This window comes from Labrus bergylta, chromosome 14, assembly GCF_963930695.1.
Source record: "Labrus bergylta chromosome 14, fLabBer1.1, whole genome shotgun sequence".
Taxonomy (NCBI): Eukaryota; Metazoa; Chordata; class Actinopteri; order Labriformes; family Labridae; genus Labrus; species Labrus bergylta.
In genome coordinates, this window is record NC_089208.1 from 9,214,347 (window position 1) to 9,237,650 (window position 23,304).

Below are 23,304 nucleotides of genomic sequence, written 5' to 3' on the forward strand. Positions count from 1 at the left end.
CACAGACAGGGATACAGGAGCAGACTGTGTAGGTGTCAAAATTATTGCTCACATATCGGAGAGCCTCGCTCGCAGTCTGTAGTGCAGAGCCTCTGGGATCCGCCTCCACATTGCTTTTAGTTCTCACGTAATGCTGGCACAAGATACATGGTCTGGAGAGCAAGGAGAGGCCTGAAATAGTGAGTGGAATGCACCCAGGGCTACCCACCACAACAGGTCTGTTGGGTAAAAAATCCAACATTTCTGATTTTAGTGAAGAACATCCAGGATTGCATCATTCAATTATTCAGAAACAAAAGGGTTTAACATGTCTTACATTTGTTTTTTTAAATTAAAAACATCCAGAATCCAAACTAACTACATAAAAACAGTAAGATAAGAAACTTACAACTGCTATTTTCCTAGCAGTTGTAAGTTAAGGCCATTAGCCATGTTGTTAATTCATGCTAAAGTTCACGCTAAAGCTAGCTACCTGTAAATGAAAATACTATCGCTAACGTGCTATGATCAACACAGTGTCCCATTCTCCCTCCCTTCTTCAGACTAGTTGTGAGACCCCTAGTTTTGTGAGACTGAAACAATTAGCATTAGCCTGGCTCAGAGCTGCTAACTATGTGGGGATTGTTGTAAGGTATGAAACAATTACTTTAATCATTTGTTGGAAAACAACAACAAGTAGCCCTTAGCACAGTTGCCATACTATAACCTGAACTTATGTGAACACTTTCTACTGAGTACTGTAACTAAACAACCTGTGAACTCAGCGCTTTACTGTGTGACATCCTCATACTTTCCTTACAGATATACAGGACAGACTCACTTTACATGACAAACCTGCCAAAATTCATCACATCAAAGTCGTGACCAACTTTGGTTAAATCTTCGGGGGGGCCACCTTTATCCTAACCTGCTAATACTGCATATCATGATGAGCGCTGTAAAGTGAAAGCAGATTGCTGAGTGTCCTCTCTGCTCAGGTCTGAGGCTGCTGCTGACCCTCTCTGCTGGTACTCAAACTTGCTGACCTACATCTGCTGACATTTCCAAATCCCAGCTCCTTGCTGTGAGCCGTCCCAACACGTGCCCGCTCGCTGATTATTCTCTCCTCACTTGTTAACTGTCACATATAAAGACCATTTTATTCGTAGTGGGGTTTATTCGCTCACTCTGCCAGGAATTCATTTCTGTCCAATACTCCAAGCTGCTGCCTCTGCAGGAGTTTCACTGCTTCACCGTGCTAGCAGGAGTTTCGTCTTTTAGGAGCAGAAACTGTGTGCTGACAGGAGAAGTCTTCCTGTTCATGATCACACAGGAGCTTGCTGCAGCTCCAGGCTTCAGGCAGAACTCTGTAGGGTTTCTCAGGATTGTGTTTTGTTCTATTTCTATTTCTTCTAAGATGCAGCATTGTAATATTTTTTTCTTATGTAGCCTATGTATGCTATTTGTTTTACCAATATTTTACTTTTCAAGCATAATGATGATTTGTATTTTTCTTAAAGACTATGGCTTTAAGATAACGGCTCTAGGCCTGAACAATTCATCACAATTTCAGTGTATGAGCATTTGCATTTAACACAATGCATAGGTCTAAACTTTTTAAAAACGAAATGCTCTTTCACTTTGGATGCAGGCCTTAGTATAATGTCAATATTATATTATATTATTTTAAAACCATTTTGATGCTGTAAGGTGAAGCTCAAGGTAGTGATCAGATACCTTCAAAATATTTGAATATATTTACTTTTTGGCTTTATTTTGGAAATCTCGGTAATTAACAATGTTACTTTACATTACAAATTTTTCTCATATCATGCAGGTCTAAAATTCATATTTCTTTAATACTTTATTGTTTAGCTCGATCTATTTCTTAAAAAAAGATGTAATCCATAACAACAGACAAAGTTTCAAAGATCTGCTAATTTCACATTAAGAGATCTTTGTATGTCTTATGATCTGCATCATTTTATCTTTTTTCACTACTTTTTAGGATTAAACAACATTTGAATCCTGACCTGATAAAAGGTTTAAGAGTATAAATTAAAGAAAAACCTTTGAATGTTAATTTGAACCATGAAATTATTCGCAACACTGCTTTCCTCATGTTTTGTGTTTTTTGTATTTACTTTTCTGTTTTAAAATTCATAAAAAAAACATTAAAAAACAAGATGATGGCTGTGTTCATCAACATTAGAGTGTGTTCATTCTTACAACTTTATCTTCTCCAACCATCTAAAGTACCTGCTTAACAAACCTAAGGGTTGGTTGAATTTTAAGTAAAAAACAAAATCTCAATGTCTCATGGGAGTATAGATTTTCCCTGCAGGTCATCCCAAGCTTAAGCAACAGATAGATCCAAATTTCATTGATTTGATTTGATTTTCACTTTACTATAAGAATGATTTTCTAAAACGTGTCCAGAAAAATCCATACATTGATATTCTCATTACAGAGCAGAGCTGAAAGTAAAGGTGCCTTTAGGCTGGATGGGTAAAAAAGAAAAAGATCCAAAATCCAAAATAACAAGGGCAATCAACACAAGCAGTGAAATTCTAAACTGGTTAGAATGAAATAGATTACAACTAGCTGCCGTACATATCTTTATCAAGCATCTTTATCTTGGAGTTCAGTCATGTCAGACAACAAACTTGAAATGCGATAGCAGCAATTTGGTCCACAAAGAGTGAGACCTCATTTTTAAAATGTTTACTTAAAACTAATGAGCGAGCAATATTTTAAGATAGGAAATGTAACATTTCTGCATTATGTCTTCAACCGCCTAGAGCTGTTTTAAATGTTAAGTTGAGTTGCGTAAACATAATTTCATTCTTTTCCTACATTTTCCTAGAAAACTCCTAGAAATTCCTTTTTTTATGGGGTCTGGTGCGATTCATTTGATTGCCTGGCTAATGATTAAAAACAGGAAACACCAGCGAGGAAGAAAATCAGCGAATGGTTAATGTTAGCCAAACGTCACTTGCAACAATGTCATTATAAATTAATAACATAATGTACATAAACGTGGCCACATGTAGCCTAAAAAAAAAAACTTAAATACATTACCTCATACATGAACATGTGCTTCACCTAATGCACGTCCGATAGATTTAATCTTCAATGTTCGCTTTCTAACAACTAAGGAAACAATGATGTTATGGTACTTCATTGGTTCAGAAAACCATGTTTTTTGCCAGCAGCAACCTCCAGTGTTGAAAATAAAGCCGAGGTGGGAGTGCCAAAAACTGCGGTTCCCTAAATGTCCACTTGGGGATGGCTCCAAAAGACAGAGACTCCCCATTTAGCCTCATTTCTCTATAACTCTAAAGGCAAGATCTTTCAAAACTCATCTGTTTGATTATATTACTCCTAAGAGTTTGGCACGATTTTGGGGGAATTATAAGTGTGGCTGAGTTGACGTGTTGTAGCTGTTTGTCAGAAGGATTAAGGCCTAACTCCCTCATTACCACTTCTTTCCCTGTTACTAGATTGACCAAAGGCTTGGCAGAGTCAGCCTTTCAAATTGAGCGCCCTTTATTGTTGGGCCTCATAACACCTCTTGTGACGTCACTGAGACTACACCCATGTTTTTTTTTTACAGTCGTTGTTATTGGCTGATCAAGCAGAATAAACATCTGCAAGTACATTGGATGTTTAATAAGTTAGCAGCTAACACTGAAAGTAGAGCAGAGAAAGAAAGATAAAGCAGCATTCTTTTTTTTCACTGAAGACATTAATTGTAGAAGTAGTGTTTAACAAATATAGTGTGTTAAACAGACATCAACCACACACAAAAGAAACATTTGGGAAAAGAAAATACCCTTTTCCTGATAGTTTTTTTCTTTTTTTTTTTGGCTTAGATAATCCTGATGGCCAACTGACCTTTCCCGTAAATGTAATCAGGACCGATGTTATCTCCTCACAGAGTGTATAAATGTTATCCGTGCTGCACACTCAGAGCAGAGCAGCTCTGTGAGACAGCGGTGATGTGCGGCACAGGCGAGCTCAACACAATGCAGTTTGAGAAGCTTTGTGCTTGTGCAGCAGAATGCAGCTCAGTGTCACTGTGAATAATAAATAAAGAAACCTGTCACACATGTTGTTTATGTATTATTTTCTTTACTCTTCTGGTGCCTTCTGCTATTCGGCACTCAGTGGCCCCCAGATGTGGACATCTGGCCCAATCAGCTTGAGCAGAAACATATTTTGTTTTCCAATTACCTGACGACAGCATGCTGTTTATCCACCATGACCAATTTACAAAACTCCTTGTTCCAGCAATATATTTCCAATGCAAACAGCTTATTATCCACTGTATTACTAATTCAGGTGCTGTAGATTGGTCGTGCATATTTGCTCACTGCATTAGTGTGAAACCACACACTGAAGCAGCGCCAGTGGCTTTGACTTAAACATGATTAATAATACAGCTCAAATGTGAAACATGCTTTAAAGGGTAAAACTTCATATCCCCCCCATCATGCGCTAACATGCACACAGAGACACACACTGTGCACATCAAACCCCCTCTGAACGTGCTGCTGGCTTCTGACACACAGATGATGAGCTGGAAATTAATTTTTCTATTTCATTTACACAGGAGGGCAGTAAGCGAATGAGTGCTGGTGTGAGGAACACACAGCAGCTGGTATGAACAGCAGAATTGTAATTACCGAAATGTGCTGCACGGGTAAATATTTCAGTTAAATGCCAGAGACCCCTACACATGTAATTTGTAGCCAAAGCTGTTTTTCCTGGGCCACTGGATTTATTGACATTCATAAACTGCTATGCATACATCTTTTCTAAAACTACCTGGCAGAAATGCATAGTCGGAGCTGGCAATAAATAAGGTGCATTGACAAAATCGCAGATGCTGAGCAGTAAATGCTGCAGACAGACACTTAAAAAAAATGAATCATATTTAAGAGTTTCCAGAAAAAGTAGGATAAATAGTTGAAATCCCTCTCAAAAAACAATTTAAAAAAAAATTATTTCTTTTTAAAGAAAGTGATGCATCCCTGAGTCTCTGGGTCCAATGAATGTTACAAGGTTTAACAAGTTTAAGGACCAACCGAGTACTTTAATATATAAAGACGCTAGCCTTGAATTGTTGAACTCCTGCCGGGTTGCAGTAACCTTTTTCAAAACAATAAAACAAAAAAACAAGGAAAAGAAAGTGTGAGAGAGGAGCTGGAGTACGTGGTGTCCTCACTGTCACACACCATGACCGCTCTCTCAACCTGTAACATTTATATGTGGGATTAAATTACTTCTATACTTATACTTACTTACCCACCTATGTCCTTATGAGCTCACCTATAACATAGTTGTGTCTCTGTGTTCTCTCCTCAGAATAACCACCACTGCTGCTTGCATGATGGACTTAAGGAGATACCCTCTTGATGAACAGAACTGCACCCTGGAGATTGAAAGCTGTGAGTAATACAGAAAAGTCTACATCTTTTTTCCACCTTAAATTATGAAAAGTATTTAACTATTAAGAACAATTTCTCTTTCACATCATGAAAACACATTTTTTTATTTTAGAGACATTTCACCTCACTACAACACAGAGAGTCAGCATGTTGTAAGAAGAATCTGCTTTATGTCAGAACACTATATTGTTCAATCCTGTCATAAGTTGAAACTGTTCACGATAACAATATAAAATGCAGACCCGGAAGCCTAGTGGTTAGTTCACTCACCCAATGTACAGAGACTAAACCTGTGCCAACCTCACAAGCAGGCGAGCGGGTTTGAGTCTGACATGTGACTCCTTTCCTGTGTATCATTCCCCACTCTATCTCTCTCCCTGATTTGATTAATTGACTTGGTATTTGCACTTGAGTTTGTATGGTGCTTTTCTAGTCTTCTGACTTCTTAAAGTGCTTTCCACTGCAGGTTACATCTACCCATTCACACACTGACGGCAGAGGCTGCTATGTAAAGTGACCCTCACTATTAACTAATCCCATTCGCATGCTGCCGCCGATGCAGCGGGAGCAACTTGGGGATAAGTGTCACATCTTCCGGTTGTGAAATAACTAACTCTACCACTGAGCCACAGCTGCCCCCAATTTCTGACCCTGTCCACTGTTGTCTCTCTATAATAAAGGCTTAAAAAGGGCAAAAATATCCAGCAAGTTTTTCATGGGCACAACTCACATACTCAGCTCTGCTGCTCATCCCACAAATGCAAGTTCCTTACAAACGTGGCATCATTTAAAAGTGAAATAAACAGGCTTTCCAACAGTACAAGATTTATTGCCAAGAAGCATTGTTACAACAAAGCAGTAATCTACCAAACACAAATGTCATTATTTTTTTGTGCAATGTTTACATACATATATTTCAAATCTTTATGCACTGTCAGTGGTTTATAGACTCATGTAACTGAGACACTCATAAAAGTGAGAAAGCTGTTACTTGGTTACAATCATTACCTTAAAATTTCCGCACACACAATAACTACTGACATAAAACATCTTCTTTTTTTGTTCATGTATTTGTGTGTGATGATTTAGAGGAGCCATTAGTGAAACATTTTCGATCTTCTCCCATTGTGTGCTTATTTTTCAGTAGTGTCCGCTCTTCACTTGATGACTGTTATGAGAAATAGAGATGAAATGGTGCTGCTCTGCAAATGTGCATTGATTATTGTTCCCTCAGAGTGACACATGGACAGGGCACCACTGGATCATTGCAGGCTGAAGGCAAAATGTTAACATTGATACGAGGACATTACTCGACCCTTTAGTGTGACCCTTGACCTCTAAATGACATCAGTGTCACGACGTTCCTGAAGAAGTGTAGTTACATATTAGCTCATGTACACCTCAAGCTTTTTAATGAATCTTTTCACCTTGGTCACATTACTGGTGACTAATAGGAAGCAACAATTAGTTATCGGTGAAGTGTCATTACGCTCCTGATTCAGGAATGATTCATTAAGGAGCTGATCAGTGTGTCGATCTGGATATTTGGTTTGGATATTTGGAAAGTATCCATCACTTTGTTACTAATAATCATTTTTCAGTCATACACCCTTAAAGGAACAGTTCAATTTTTTTCGTGTGAAATAAGAAAGTTAGAAAAGAAGACCTCGAGTCTCAGCTTGTGGTCAGGTCACCTCAACATGATGACCAGATGACGTCATGTTTGCTGTCTTTGTAGGGAGCGTAAGACAAAATCTTTAACTTATTTGAAAATTGTTTCTTTTTTTGTTTAATCTAGTAAGATCTGATTATTTTTCAAATTCAGTAGCTTTAAACAACCTATATTTAAAAATGTATTATATATTATTGAATCAAGTTGTTTCAGGTTCATTCAAGTTGCATTATTAAACTATTAAAATAAAGTTTCTAAATGTACCTCACATCTCATTTCCATAAGACTCTAGCTTTGGTTTCCAAACCAGCAGTCACAGTTTAAAGCTCTGAAACAGTCTCTTTATGGTTTTTATTTATGCAGTGAGTTATAATGCCATTGAACAAATACACTCAATATTTTGTATACGTTAAATCAGTATTTCAAGATACAGATTTTAAACAGTCACAGTTGAAGCAGCAGAGCCTGAGATATCTGGTTCACATGGGTCATGCTTCATTAACGCTAAATCATATATTAATATCATCACAAAACCAAAATCAGTTCTCAACATCGAAACTTCTTGGTATATGAAACAAGTGTGAATAAACTTGAAATCAGAGACACTGCTTGTCAACAGGCAAGGCAGGCAACCACTTGGGACCAGTTCGAGGCCCCAAAGCAGTGGCCGAAAATGTGCACATTTTGCAATGATGGTAGGAAACCTCCTTAAGCGGGCCCCATCTGACAGCACTCACTCTCATTGCCCTGCCTAACACTGGTTGAAGGGCCCCCCAATTGATTTTTGGCTATGGCCACAATAGACTATAGAATGCTTGTAATTTCCAAACACAAGAAAAGGAAGTCTTGATCACATCGTCAGGGTTAATTTTTCTGAAAACCATACGAGTTATCTAACTCCTCTTACAGGATGAATACTGTTCTTCTCCACAATACTTGTAAACCAGTTCTGATATCTTACATGTGATGTACCCTGTAGGAGCATTCAGGGATGACAAAGAAGATGTGGAAATTGCTCATGAATGTGTACTTCGACTTTGTAAAGTAAACCTGCATGTGAGCTGATTTTGAAAAAAAGGTACAGACCGAACAAATAGGAGAAAATAAACCAGACTTCACCTAATATTACACATTATCTTATAATTGCATTGTTTCATGTCTCCTTTTTCTCCAAATGCTTTTATTTAGATAAATCAATACCGAGGAGAAAATGTGCTGGTGCTTTAATTAAAAATTGTATTTGCTTGATCATTTTCATTGACCACAACATCAATCAGCCCACTTGCTCGATACAGTAGATATTTGCAGTTCTTGTTGTTTGGGATAAAAGTGCAGAGTGTTTACCCTCGTGACATCAGCAGGCATTGAAATATGGATATGCCATGAATTAAAAAGTTGCAGGAATATCTGCTCTTTGTGCTCTGCACTGGTGGGACCTGTGCACGCTAAGCCTCAGTTTGATTGATTACACAGGCAGTTGTTTCAATTTCATGGACAATGTCACATTTGCTTACCCTATAACCTCAGAGGGAGATTTAATGGTAATGAATCCGGGTCTCTTCGTGAGTTTAATGCTATCCAGGTCTGGACGTGGGGTAGTAGGATGTGAAATGTAGTAACACTTCCCGTGCTGAGGAATGGCTGTGCAGTGAATGCATACTGCCCCATTGACATAAATCTACTGCTGTGGTCACTTTCAATTGCTCTGCCAGCGGAGAATGTGTGTGCACGCTGTAGCAGGTGACACATGTTAATAAATATTCATGGCGGGTTGTAATGCATGCAGGGATATAGCTGGGAGAGGATAGTGGAGCATGGGATTGCAAGCCGAGAGAACAAGCAGATATAAGTCTAAAGGTTTTGTGTAAAGCACAGCAGCTTCTCTCGTCAGTTGGATGTTTTTTTTATTTTTTTCTGTACTAGACCTTACAGTTGACTCTTCCAGGACATTAGAGGCAAGAACAACATCTTATTTATTTAGGTAACTTTAAGAGGTTTAACAGGTTCCCAACAAAAACTCTCAAGACTTAGACCTAGTCTACATGTCGACGAGTATTTTTTTTAAAACATGTTTTATGGCCTTTTGTACACACGCAAACTGTGTTTTAAGGTCACTGAGAACGCACCTTTTGGAAAACTCCTTCCAGAGAGATGATTTTCATGCGCTCTGTCACGCTGCGCCTGAATGGACAACTTTGAAAATGAAATGGTCAGAGGAATGGCGAGAACATTTTTGCACGTAAAAGGACATCGTTTTTGTTGACTAGGCATGCTCAGGAATGTCGTAACAGTTATTTTTGCATTTTCATGTGGACAAAGATTTTTTCGAGAATTTAGCATTTAAGCATTTTTAGAATTTAAATTTTAATATTTTTTTAAACAGAGGAGGAAAGCCTGCCTACTAGGCCTAAATTGTACATTTTAAAACTCATGTCAAGAGAAATTATTGACAAAATGTGAGTATTCCCATCACAGCTGAGTATTGCTTACCATATCTCTGCCCAATATGAGAACACATGATGCCAGTAGCGTTAGATGCTAACTTTATGAACCTTTTCTTTTCTCTCATCTGACACCAGTTATGTTAATAGGAGCATTTAGTTGCCCCCACAACTCTTCCTCTTATTAATCGTTGTGACAAGAATAGATTTTAACTGCAAACTCCATCAAATACATTCTGCCTCAATTTATTACACAAAGAAATGATGTGGTCGTAATGGGCATCTCCCACTTCAAATTGAAGAAAATCCTTGCTGTGACAAGCTGCAAGCTAAAACATATTAACAGTATTTTCTTTATAGATTAGAGAGCATAAAGAACCAGAGTGTAGGGATTATTACAGGTATTGTTATTATTGCTAAACTACGGGATTATTGATGTTCTTTTTTCATGGAAGAGAGCACAAATTTCCATCCCCTCGATGCCATTGCATACATTTTTTGTGTGACAGTTGCCAGATTTTGATCAATCTGATGTTATCTCATTGAATATTTGTTGAAAGTATAACAGGATTATGTCGCTGATACGTTTGTTTGTTTTTTGTAGTCCAATATGTCCAATTAAATGGACTCACTTGTCAGGTAAATGCAGATAATAGTTTTAAAAATGATAATACTTAACAAACGAAGCCGAATCAAATAACTGTGACATTTGTGTTCTGCTCAGAGGTTGGACTAAAGGTCCAAAAAAATACTAATCTCCAGTTTGTTCATCGAGAACCCCTAGAAAAGGATTCATAACCCCCAAAAATACAGTCATCACAATGTCGATCATATTTATTTTATTGTTCTTATATTCATGCGCTACCAAAAGAGTTAAAATACATAAAACAAATATAAGCATGCCCAGAATATGAAGGTATGCACATGAAATGTGGAGACGACGATACAATTTGTGGTCTTGTCTTGGTAGGTACTGAGAGCTTTGCTGTTTGTTGGAAAACAATATTATTATTAATATTATTATTTTACGCAGTCCTCAAAGCATTAGAAACACTTTTAAAACAATATTCATTCATTTTTAATTTATGTAAACCATCAAGAAAGAGGTTGACAAAGGTACTTGAATTTTCAACATCCAGTCATCATCCATACTCGTTACATGGTTAACGTTGATGTTTCATCCCCACACTAACACTCCACCTGTTCTCTCTCTTTTTTCCCTCATCCTGACCTCTGCTCAGACGGATACACCACGGATGACATCAAATTCTTCTGGCAAGGAGGAGACAGCGCTGTGACGGGTGTGGACAAGTTAGAGTTACCTCAGTTCTCCATCGTAGATATCCGCCTGGTGTCCAGGGAGGTCAGGTTTACTACAGGTGAGTCTGTTTGAAACACAACGGGGCTGAGAGTGTTGAGTCTTACATGCTCTATAAACCCCTCTGCGTGAATGTCATCACTGTGAGTGAGGACACTAATAAACACGTCATCTTTGCTGCGGGGACTATGATTATATTTAGGTCAATCAGAAGACAATTTCCTCTTGATAGCAGATCGTGGGTGGCCATTTCCACACATTTGTAGGATGTTAAGAGACTTGCAAAAAACAAAGTGCAAATAAAGTACAAAACATTGACTCACAAGAACTAAAATGAATGTCTTCTTACATATGTCATCATCATTGTTCCGATTACAATAATAAAAATTAAGTAGTTACTTTCTGCTTCTATTTCACTTATTAGGACCAAACAAGGCGATGAGTTTTTACTTTGTAGGATGGAATTCTATATAATGCATTTCTTGATTGAGTCACCAAAAAGTACATGGAGTCACTTAAGCAGTAGTGTGACAAAGAACCAGTTCCAAGATTTACTTTTTATCAAGTAAAACTACAGTCTAGAAACACCAAATTTGAATAACATTTTCATATTTTTCAGCACATCTATTTACAACATTAAGTGTTTGACATTTAGGGAATTACATATAATTATATACATTCTTGTCAAGAGTACGATTAGAAGATAAATATTCCTGCCTATTTGTTATATATGTAGCTTATCCTAGGTAGCTTAGCTTAGCATGTAGAGTGGAAGAAATGGTGGAAAACAGTGTATTAAAAAGAAAATATGTTTCCCAGCACCACTAGCACTTACTGATTGACATGTCATCCTTGGCACAACAGTTGTAGTTATGAATGTTTCTACATCGTACATTTTAATACAAGTGTGACATGTGACCTTCAAAAGGAAGCAGGATGAGATTTCTTGTTAGAAAACACTTCTTACAAATGTACAGGAAAGAACCAGGAACAATACGAAAGGGGGCTCCTTGTCCACAGGGGGCGCCAAAACCCAAAAAGCTGAAGGTTCCTCAATGAAGCTTTGAGTTAAGGATCTGATTTGTTCGTTAAAGATTAATCCTTAAGAATGCCTGCATCTAAAGCACAGTACAGTGTACCATTCATATAATAAAAGGAGAGCTGATAAATATTTGACACTTTAAGTTTGGATGTACAGTTAGAGAGGGAAGATGGCCCATAGATGGTTTTACTTTTAGGTCTTAATCTCTGAGACAACCAAAGTGGTTTATTATCAATAACCTGATTTCAACTCTTCTTCCACTTTAAACAACCTCCCTGTCCTAAAAGTCAAATGTGAGTGTTATCCTCATGTTTGACTTTAATGAAATCTGCACATACTTGTAGCCCCCATTAATCTCAGGTGTAACTTGGGAGATCTGAGTCTCACACTTCATGAAGTATGTATGCTAAGGTATTGATTCATCAAAAGATTTAGAGCAACCTAGAGATGATGAGGTCATTCATCATTGTGTGCGGCTCAGAGCAAATAGCCTTTTAGATTAAAACCATCACACTTATCTGAAGCCTTTTTTCTTTTTGTGACACGCTGGAAATAAAGCTGCAGATAGAAAACACCGAATGGAACTTAATTCTTCGAGCAATTTGTATTGTTTCCGACCTCGTAAATATCCTTCTCTAGCTAAAGCAGACAGATCACAGTCTTGATGTTTATATTGTTTTCTGCATCAGTGTAGTATTGCTGTGGGTTTTGTTTTAATTAAAGTGCCGACAAAAGAGCAATCCACGTCTCGGCACAGTCAGCTGATATGTCCCGGCAAACTGTTCGGAGGATTGACTTACCACCTTTGCAAACATACCATACTTTCCTTCCTCTCTTAGAGTAAAAGCAGACGATGCAATTATGCACCTCTAACACGCCCTTTTGGTAATGTTTAGAGGACAGAGAGAGTACGAAAGAAAAGCAGAGCAGCTCTCTGTGACAATCCTCAGAGGGACGCTGGAGCTGCCTGCTGAGATAGGGGGTTGCAGAAAAATCTGCCGTGTTTGCGACTTTCTGCCATGTTTAATTGGAATCGAACTTGTCCCTGGAAAGGAATCCATCGCTTTGGGGAAATTAAGTGCTCCATCTGAACAAATAGAGAAATGACTACCCTACGCGTTGTCAAAGTGCAGACTTTGGAACTCTTAAGTTGTGCCAACGTTTCTCCCTTCTCCTCTTTTTTTTTTTTACCCTCTGATGTGATTTGACTCTGCCCTGCTCCTTTTCATGATATCACTCCAACTCTTTTTTTTTTTTTCCCTGACAGGTTCATATCCAAGGCTTTCGCTGAGTTTCAGGATTAAGAGGAACATTGGATATTTCATCCTGCAGACATACATGCCCTCCATCTTGATCACCATCCTCTCCTGGGTGTCCTTCTGGATCAATTACGATGCCTCTGCAGCTCGGGTGGCCCTGGGTGAGACACAGCCTCCATGCTGCATTATTAATGCCTTCATTGAAATCCACTTACTGTCTCAGGAGCTAACAGCATGTGGTTGACACATGTTCAATGGTGATGTGCACATTATCTACATGTAATAGAACTAAATAATTACTAAATGCAACAATCACACAACCGTGCAATAGAATCAATAATGTTTATTTCCAGTCAGTCAAATAACTCTGCCATGATTTTTACACTAATCACAAATGTACTTTGATTTTACTATGATTTCGCCTGGGATACATGGTTAGTTTTCTACACATTAACAGAAAAGAATCAGTCATATTTCTAATGGGAGAACCACATATATTACCTATATCACTATGTACTGACTTTGGAGACGATCAAACAGTAACTGCATTTCACTGGAATTTTCCTGAACTCAGTTTTTGTAAAGAGCACAAATCAAGAAAAGGGTCCAACATTTTTTGAACAGAGATCAAGCACTCCGTTAACTTTCATTTACTTGACAGGCGTAAAGAATAACCAATTTATCAAAACTGTTAACCCTACTATGCCAGGTATGTTCATCGTGTGGCCTTCTTCTATTGACAGGAGGAGGCGGCACATTGTACTTCAATTTTTTTTGTGTATTTCTTTGTAGTAAAATTGGCTCCATCGTTACTGTTCTATTCTGTTGATTCAAGAGAGCGGTAGAATGAGTAAAAAAAAAACCTCCTTTACTTCTTACTGAATAATATTGAGGTACCTGTACTTTGACTTGAGTATTGTTGCTACATTTTGCTCTTTTTTGGGGCAACATTTCAGAGGCACATATTGTAATTTCTTACCCTTTCATTAACTTAAATAGGACATATTATACCCCTTTTCCACCTTTTCAGACGGTCTCCTGTGCTGTGCTTTGGTCAAAATATAACATGAATCAAGCGCCAGAGGAGGTTTGTGACCCTGTAAAAAACCAGCTCTCTCAGAACGCTCCATTTTGGTGTGTGTGTCTCTTTAAATGCAATGAGCTGATAGAAGTGTGTTTATGAGAACTTCAACTTTTTGTACTTCAATGTAAAACTCTACAGGTGAGACTTTTGTACTTCTAGTCACAAAGCTTTGAATGCAGGACCTCACTTTAACACTCTTACTGAAGTATCACATTTCTACAGTACTGTTGCTCACAATGTTTCAAGTGAAAAATGACTTCTCCTTCTGATGCTGAATTGTTTTTTTGTCTCTGTGTGTGCTGCTGTGCTCAGGTGTGACTACGGTGCTCACCATGACAACAATTAACACCCACCTTAGGGAGACTCTCCCAAAGATCCCGTATGTGAAAGCCATCGACGTCTACCTCATGGGCTGTTTTGTGTTTGTGTTCCTGGCCCTGCTCGAATATGCCTTTGTAAATTACGTGTTCTTTGGCCGGGGCCCTGCGACACAAAAGAAAATCAATGAGCGGCTGAACAAAACCAACAACGAGCGCACAAGATACGAAGAGAAGCGCCTGAGGGAACAGGTTTGCATCCTCATCTGCTACCTCTCTTTCACCCCACTGCTCCACGACAGTCAGAGTTCAAGTACAACACAGCTATAAGCTTTGAAGCCATATTCATTTATCCAAAGACACATACAGTATACAGTATTCCCTGTATAAATCTTCCAGGTAGCATACTAATGTCACCACAGCCCAATATGCATTCACCGACCATCATCCATCGCTTTCCCCTCAAGCACTGACTGCTTCTTATCGAGCAAATCCTTGAGATAATGATTCATGTAGCTCTACAGTGGTGTTTACATTCTCATTTTTTATTTAGGGTTGTTGTCTATGTTTATGCTGTAGGCTTCATTCACTCTCAATCTGCTACCTTCGTGTTTTCACATCAACAATGTAAATGGACGAAATCAGAAAATGCAGACTTAAATAAGGCTTAATTGACGAGTTTTACATTGAAAGGGTCAGACTGAATGAAGCCTATCCTTGTGTTTTCTGTGTGAAGTACTAAATGCTTTTCTCAAAGTTGATCCTGTTAATCTGTGTCTAATGCATTGTGTAATCTTTTGAACAAATTGTGCTTATTTGCCAGGATTTTTATAGCCGTTTTTAATGTTCTCTTCATTTTTCTTTCACATTGCAAGGACTCCATTTCCTCGCCGTTTCAAACCAACACCTTCAGGTCATATACACAGAGAAGAAATCTGTATCTCGAGGAGCAAAGAAAAGTTGGGGTACATGTATTTAGAAATCATATCGGCTGTAGGCCAGCCTTCACAATAAAAGTCAGCTTTTTAAGATTTGTGTCACAGTTTTGCAGATGAAAAAAACACTAAGAGATTTAACTTTAAAGTATGTTAACTATTTCTGTTGCATGCTTAAATGGACGTTTCATATCATCCCTACATTTTGCTTTAAGCTTTTACAGCTTTTGGGATGGGAGGTGGGGTTAATGTAATTTTTATTATGAAGGGAATGTGGGGCTTCAGCTCTTCCTCTCCCCCCCTCGCTGACTCTCTTTGTTGTTCCGCCTGTCCTCGCAGGTGGATGCGTATGGAAACATCCTCCTCACCACGCTGGAGATGAACAACGAAGTGATGCCTTCTGACGTGGGGAGTAGCGTCAGTGACTCTCGTAACTCCGTCATGTCCTTCGACAGCTCTGGGGTCCAATTCAGGAAGCCCATGGCGCCCCGGGACGGCTTCAGCCACCACTCGCTTGATCGGAGCGCCATGCGGAGCCGGGCCAACTGTCGGCTACGGCGACGCTCCTCCAAGCTCAAGTTGAAAATCCCAAACCTGTCAGATGTTAGCACCATTGACAAGTGGTCCCGGGTCATTTTCCCAATCACCTTTGGATTTTTCAACCTAATCTACTGGTTGTACTATGTGAATTGATGTGCATCCCACTAGGAATCATGGGCCATATTTTGAGAGCACATTAAATTGGCTTTGATACAGTTCCTAAAATATGTATACACATATACAAGTTGAACATATGTATATGCATATTTCTATATATTATATTTATATATACACATGTGAAACCTGAAGGACCTTTCTGCTGTACAAAGTATTAATAGGATGACTTGAATGTTTAAGAATAATTGTGAGAGAAGAATTTCAAGGCTTTGAGTTTCTTTTTGCTTCTGAAAGAAACAAACAAACAACAAATAAGACCCCATCAGGGGTTTTTGGAACTAAAAGACTGCATGATATTTTTGCTAAAAAAAAAAACCAACAAAGAAAAAAGAGAAAGTGAAAGCTCTTGAGAGAAAAGATGTCTCAGAGTCCCATCGAACTTTTTATTGATACTTATTGTGATCAAAAATCCTCTTCTGCAGCTCATGAAATCAGTGGTGGCTCATGTGTTCAGGCATCAGCTGAGTGAGATCCTTGATCCCCCAACCCCCACCCCTTTTTTCTGTCCAACAACCCCACCATTACCCATGGATAACATGCACGGAAATCTCCGGTTCTACTATGTACAGCAACCTTGTTCGGATTATGTGTTGTTCCTTGGGTTTTTTGAAGTGGTATCGTTCTCTTTATCAGACATCGGTCTTCATTTGAGGGCCGCCTGGATGGGATGTTTGACCGCCGCAGAGTCAGCGCAAACTTGTATTCTTTTCTCTTCTCATGTTATTTTTAGAAACACATCCTTGGGGGAGGTGGTCGGGTGGGGGGGGGGGGAGAGGGGGGGTTTGGGGTCTTTTTAATTATGGTTAAAAACAAGTGCTGATTATTGTAGATATGATTTTGTCTTGAAAACTACTGTGATTTCCGAGAGTGTCAGAACATGTTCTAGAGCTAGGGCATTATGAGATAAAAAGAGTCAAAGGTATGCATTACTCATTTTGATTGTGTGAAAAAAAGAAACATATTCTATACATTTTATCATTCAGATGCTCATGAAAGTATACTTGTACTGTTGATTTCCTACAACTGATTGATTCACATAGAGGTCATTGACGTCATATCCTGCTTTGTGTTTGCTATAAAGGAAAAACGGGGGATTGCTTTTGTGATTTGTTGAAATGTTTCCACCGTGAATATGTACGGACATGTATATTCAAAAGAGTCAACATATCAGCCCACAGTTTGACCAGGTGTCATTCACTATACAGTATTTGATTTGTTTTTGTTCCTTTAGTGTTGGAGTCGCAGTTCTTGAAGGCAACATAATTGCGGGAGTAATGGGCAGAAGATTAGGGGAGAAGGATTCATTATTTATGCACAAACACTTCAAAACCCAGAGAATTAAAAAATACGAGCTCAATCTGGAAACATAAAGTCATTCTAGCGTGAGAAAATGTTGGATAGATGGCTTAAAAAGTGCAATAAGGCCTGATATTCATATGCAAAGAGAAACAAAAACTGAGTTTCAAGTGCTCAGGTTTGTCCCAAGATGGGGGGAAAAAAAGTACTGTTGGACCTTCTTTGGTCCAACAGAGAAGATAATCACATGGTTATTAATTATGGAATCATTTAGCTTCTAATAAAAGTAAAAGACTAAAATTTGAAGATTCAAGGGGAAGACAAAAAAAGAGCAAATCGTCACATCTAAAATTCTCCAATGCCTGTATAGCTTCAACTGAAGTGCAGATCAGCAACTTCCTCTGTGACATCTTCACTTCAGGCGGGCTCTACTGGGAGCAACAGTCTCTGTGCTAAAACCAACACAACCAAATACACCACTGCGTCCTGTAGCACAATAAAGTGATACGCAGCACAGCCAGGTCCCTGAGAATCATACAAATGGAAAAAGAATGGGAAATTGTCATATTCACAAACACATGAGGGACTCGAGGAAGATGGAAAGGCTGCAGAGTAATCAATTTATCATCAGAAAAATCCACTCCCCTCTGGAGCGCAGGGTGCAGTTTGCATACAATGTCTTCAGAAAAGGAATACTGATGAGAAACCAATTTGTCTCCCTAAGTCATAGTGAAGTTTGTACAGTGACGTGGCCCGAGCTGTGATCAGAGTTTCATATTTCTTTTATACATTGTCTTCATTGTACTGTAGAAAGAACAAAAATATCACCTTTAAACATCCAGTAATCCATAAAGATATATAAAAGGGATGAGTCTGAGATGAAGAAGAGAAAAACTGAGCTGAGATTTGTGTTTCTGTGTGCAGCTGAACGATCTGTTGTTTGTCTCTCAGTCAACTGTGAGGTCCAAAGGATTACACGACCAAAACATAGTGATTAATGGTAAATGTGAAGAAAGTAAATCTGTTGTTATTTACGAGAAGAAGTGAAAAAAGCCTTGATGTGAAGTAGCAGAAGTATTGGGAGGAAATGGCGTCTTGGTTCAAACTGTACCATCTCCAAGCTCTTAAACAGCTTCTACTGTGTTATCTGGAGGGTATATATTCAGTATGTTGTACTGTAGGTAAATGGAAAGGCTGTAATGGTGCAATAGTGATGGTGCACAAATTCAGAGTTCTTCTTAAAGTTGCCAAATGGAAGTTAGATCAGATTGAAATGCAATGAACTTGTTTACAGTAGCATCAGTTTTTTTTTCAGTCTTTTACAATTTATGAAAGCTCAGTTAAAGATTAAAAAACAGTACTTTGCTTGTGAAGCATTGCACTCTGATTACATGTTTGCACTCACAACGATACGTTTTGAAAAAAGGAACAAAACCCATGCAGCAGACTGGGAGATATCTTTTTTTTTTTTCTTCCTGGTCAAAATCTGGTGCCTACAGTTGCCAAAATGCATCCAGACTGCCAAGAGTCAGGGTGGAAATAGGAAATATGATATGCTAGTAGCAGCTAATGTAGCATCTAGCTGCTAGCCTGTAGAGCAGAGATGAGAATAGATGAGATGTCAAGAAAATTCTGACCCCCCCCCCAAAAAAAAAAAACCCTACATTTTCAAATGTCATGTTTTCAGTGCCAATCAACGACTCAAGTGACATCACTCGAGGCAAATCTGAAGCTATTTAAAAAGTAGCAGTGCAAACAGCTCCAAATCATGAACAGTGTATTCAAATAAACATTAGCGGAGATCAAGGCAAACAAACAAAACTCTGGTGGCACAGATAAGGAGAAATATTTAATGAGTGTTGGAGATTGTTTGTTTAATTTAAAGATTTCCCTCAGCTCCCCCTGGAGACATAAAAGGCTTTATACAACTTTTTTCACAAATGCAGTTGTACTCAACTCCGGTAAACAGACTTGGATGTGTTATATTGATGGAGTTCCCCTTTAATTTATAATATAAATACCCCTGAGATATACATGCTGCAATTCTAACTAATTAACGGTTCTCTTTTGAGACGTAAAATGTTAGATGTGAATCAAATCGTCTGATTCAGGGATATTCAGGCACTTTTAAGGTGGGTTAAACCTTCATACACATTAAACTCGAAATAATTTTTGAACTAAAGAATAAAGAAAGGAATAAATAGTGCATAAGAAATGCAAGTCATCCTAACAGAGGTTCATTTTTTCCATCATTTCCTCCTGGTCTGCACAGCAACAGCTTGTCAAACTGTTAAAAGGCAATATGATGGAGCTTTACTTAAAGAGTTGAGTCAGACTGCAGCCTAAGGATACTTCTTGTTCCAATGAAAGAAAAACGCATATTGTGTGTAAAAATGTTGGACTCAAGGCGACCATAAGTGTTATTTTAACTAAATCAATGGAACATGTTCGGCTTCAAAGAAGCATCATCCATCTACTCTGTGGTTTCAATAAAATGCACTTAAAGTTTCTAACGCAAATTAATTCAAATACACATTCAGGTTATTCAATTTTAAGAAATGGATACACACATGCCTAATCAGGTATAGGAGTTTTTTGGATAGTTGATGCTCATATTTGTTGAATTTCCAAACACAAACTTAGGAGAACAATTAGCAGCCCCTTGCATGCTCGCAGTCAAAAAAAAGTAAAGAAAAAACACTCATTTCACCCAGAACATTCATCCAAAAGCTGTGAGGATTTTCTGTTCTATTGTTTTACTTTAGGATATTTGCTTATACAAGAGAGAAAATAGATTTCTTTTGACACACAAGTTAAAGAAGTAGAGGAGCAGAAAAAAAAGTGTTGAACTGATTTCAATGTGAATTTTCTTGCCTCTAGTGTATATGTGTAATTACATGTGAATTGTACTGTAAATATGATATCTTTCACTTAATAGTTCTTAATGCATGAACAAAAACATGGCAGTTCGTAATACCAGCTAGCCTCACTGCTAATGGCATGGACAGCTTCTCTAGCATTGGCATTCTTCTGCAAACGAAACCTAAAAAATGAAACACAAGAAATACACGGTGTGAACAAAATAATGAAGGAATCAACACATAGTTTTCTCACAGTGAAGGAGGTTCTGGTGGCTCTGGGGTCTTATTTCTTTGCCTGGTTTCGTGAGAACAAGGCTACTGCTAAATGCTAATGCTGTAAAAGACTTCTAGAATGGACAGGATGCCTGAGTTCACTTTTAGAGAATGGGTCGGTAACTTCTTACACAGGCTCTTCGTTCACCATATCTGAATTTTGCAAGATTTTTAGCACAGCACAGACGCAGCATTTACCTCAGACATCAACTGTGCACCGAATGGTCCGCAGTATGCTAGAAATATGGAGGGCATGATTGGCTAGCTGGCTTATAGAGGCTAGAGGAGCAGGATGGCCTTAAGAAGGCGAGTGGGATGTTCTTTCCTGCTCCTCAATAAGACAGTCATGTGTGCCCTTGAGCAAGGCACTTAGCCACTTGCCCAAGAGCAGCTGCTCATCTGCTAACAGTAGAAGTCTGTGCGGGCTTGCTAACGAAAGTATGCTAAATATGTTTAGCTTTGTTCTCTTGATAGATGTAATGGAGAAGAACCTTTCCACAAACGCCCGTTGGTTCTTTACAAGTAACAGAAGCCCAGAATTGTAGCGAGATAAAATAGTAAGTGCCATAATTATTTCCAGCTGGGATCTAATATTGCTGAAGTTATAAATCATGTCATTTTTTTGTTGACTCCAGTCTTCATTTTGGGATTTCAGTCCACCCCCCCCCCCCCCAAAAAAAAAAAAGATATGCATGAGAAGCTGAACCCATAAAGAGAAATCTGCTGACTGTGACTTATGAATCTCACTGAGGCTGACCTCTAATAAAAGAGTGAACCTCCACCATGCACGAAAAATTGCATCCTCCAAACACCAGAACACAATTGACTGACCCCTCACTGTTAGAAGAACTTTTGCTGGTGCGTTCGTTATTTTGTACATACCCTGTAGGTTTTGTTTCGCATGAACTGAGTTTTGAAAGGTTTATTTTCATATATTTTTACTCCACGCCATCCAACTCATCTCCACAGCCAGGAAATAGAAAGATCCAGTGTTTACATGCTTGAATTGCACTTGTTTTACAGCCAGCTCTTTTAAATCTTGTGAAACAAACTTGTGTGCATAAAAACTGGAGGACAAATGTAAACATGGAGCGTACATCGGCGTGATTCGTATGAATCATAAATATGTACTTCTATACAATGTATTTACTGTAAATCACACAATTTGGAATAGATGCACCGAGTGCATGCTGTAGTTTTATCAGGTTCAGCATAAGCATTAACATCAACCTCCCTTCAACCAGACAGGATGTAAAGGATGCTCAGCGGTAGCATCTGAACGTAAGCCATGTGTTTGCACACTGAGTGGGTGTTCCCTGTATTTTCTCTTCAATACGTTGCCTCTGGTTATGGTCTGTTGTTGATTACTGTATGATGATACATGCAAGAAGCTGTGCTGATTCCCAGTTACACACCAGTATACCTCCCCAGTTTGAAAGAGCATAGGTAGGGAGAACCAGTAGGGAAGAAAGAAAATCCAAGACTTTATAAAAAATTAAAAAAAATTGGCAACAGAAAAGAAAAAACACCCACAAGACTTACAGCCCATTTATTTTTTGGTATTAATTAGGTTTTTTGTTTTGTTTTGTTTTTTCATTTCTGTGTTCATTTCTGATTTATTGTATTTGTTGCATTTGTTATGAATTGTTATTCTTATACTGTTGTTGTTGTTTTATCATAAGAAAGAAATGTAATTCATCTGATATATTGGCACTGGAAGAAAAATGCATTTGTTTTTTTTGTACTGTAATTGTTTTTGTTCACATTGGGCGCTTAATTGATTCAGTTGTTTAATAAGGTGTTTGATTTCATTTGGAGTTTCAGTACCCATGGAATCCACATTTTGTGTAGTATGAAGTTGTATTTTTTTGTCAGTGCAAATTTAATGTTATAGTGTCAATCAGCTTTTTTAGGTGTTTGAACAAAGTGTGTTTTTTACAAATACAAGGTGTTCAAGTATGTGGTATAAAAAGGGTTATCATTCAAACAACAGACTTTTTACAAATAAAGGCTTATACAGTAAAGAAAGCTAGTGTCTTTTCATTTGCCCTTTGAGGACTAATACGCTACAGTGTTTCATTTGACTTTTCTATTAATTTATTTCCAGATATTAGTCCCCAAAAGGTAAATCGCATTCAATGTTGCAAAATAAGAGGATTAAATCAGGTATTTACCATTGCTACTCCAGGTTGTTGTCAGAGCCCTCACCTCTTGGTTGGTGTTTTGCTTTTGATAAGGACTGCTGGATATGAACACAGTCCAAAAAAAAACGTAAATAATCTTCTTTTAATTTGATTACAAAACATTGCGCGTTTATGAGACTATACCTCCTTTCATACCCTATTTCCTGAATAAAGACGCAAAGTGACTCCTGCTGACAAGTGTAATAATTGCCCCTTTTTTCAAAATTCAGGACCTCACACTTTTTTTTTTACATTGTTGTCTTATATAACATGTATTAAAGTCGCGTACTCACTGGAGTACATGTTTGATACAGCAGCTCTGTGGCCTGTCTGGGGCACATTGAGTTCTGCATCTACTAAACACTGGATAATTAATTTGTTTTGTCAGAAGGACAGATGCAGCTGAAATGCTCTGCTGAAACTTTTTGTCCCCGTGTGAAGTTCATAACGCTATATATGGTATCACATCTGGAA

At 38.2% G+C, this 23,304-nt stretch overlaps 1 protein-coding gene across 2 annotated transcripts in view; it reads left to right on the top strand.

The window, feature by feature from the left end:
* gabrb4 (gamma-aminobutyric acid type A receptor subunit beta4) overlaps window positions 1-23,028 on the top strand; it is a 75,371-nt gene extending 52,343 nt beyond the window's left edge. For both annotated transcript variants that reach the window (XM_020643332.3, XM_065963038.1), the window contains 6 exons: window positions 5,350-5,432; window positions 10,787-10,924; window positions 13,173-13,325; window positions 14,561-14,817; window positions 15,441-15,530; window positions 15,840-23,028. In XM_020643332.3, coding sequence (XP_020498988.1) covers window positions 5,350-5,432; window positions 10,787-10,924; window positions 13,173-13,325; window positions 14,561-14,817; window positions 15,441-15,530; window positions 15,840-16,193 — 1,075 coding nt within the window. In that variant the 3' untranslated portion in view covers window positions 16,194-23,028. The remainder of the gene's footprint in view (window positions 1-5,349; window positions 5,433-10,786; window positions 10,925-13,172; window positions 13,326-14,560; window positions 14,818-15,440; window positions 15,531-15,839) is intronic.
* The last annotated feature ends 276 nt before the right edge of the window (window positions 23,029-23,304 follow it).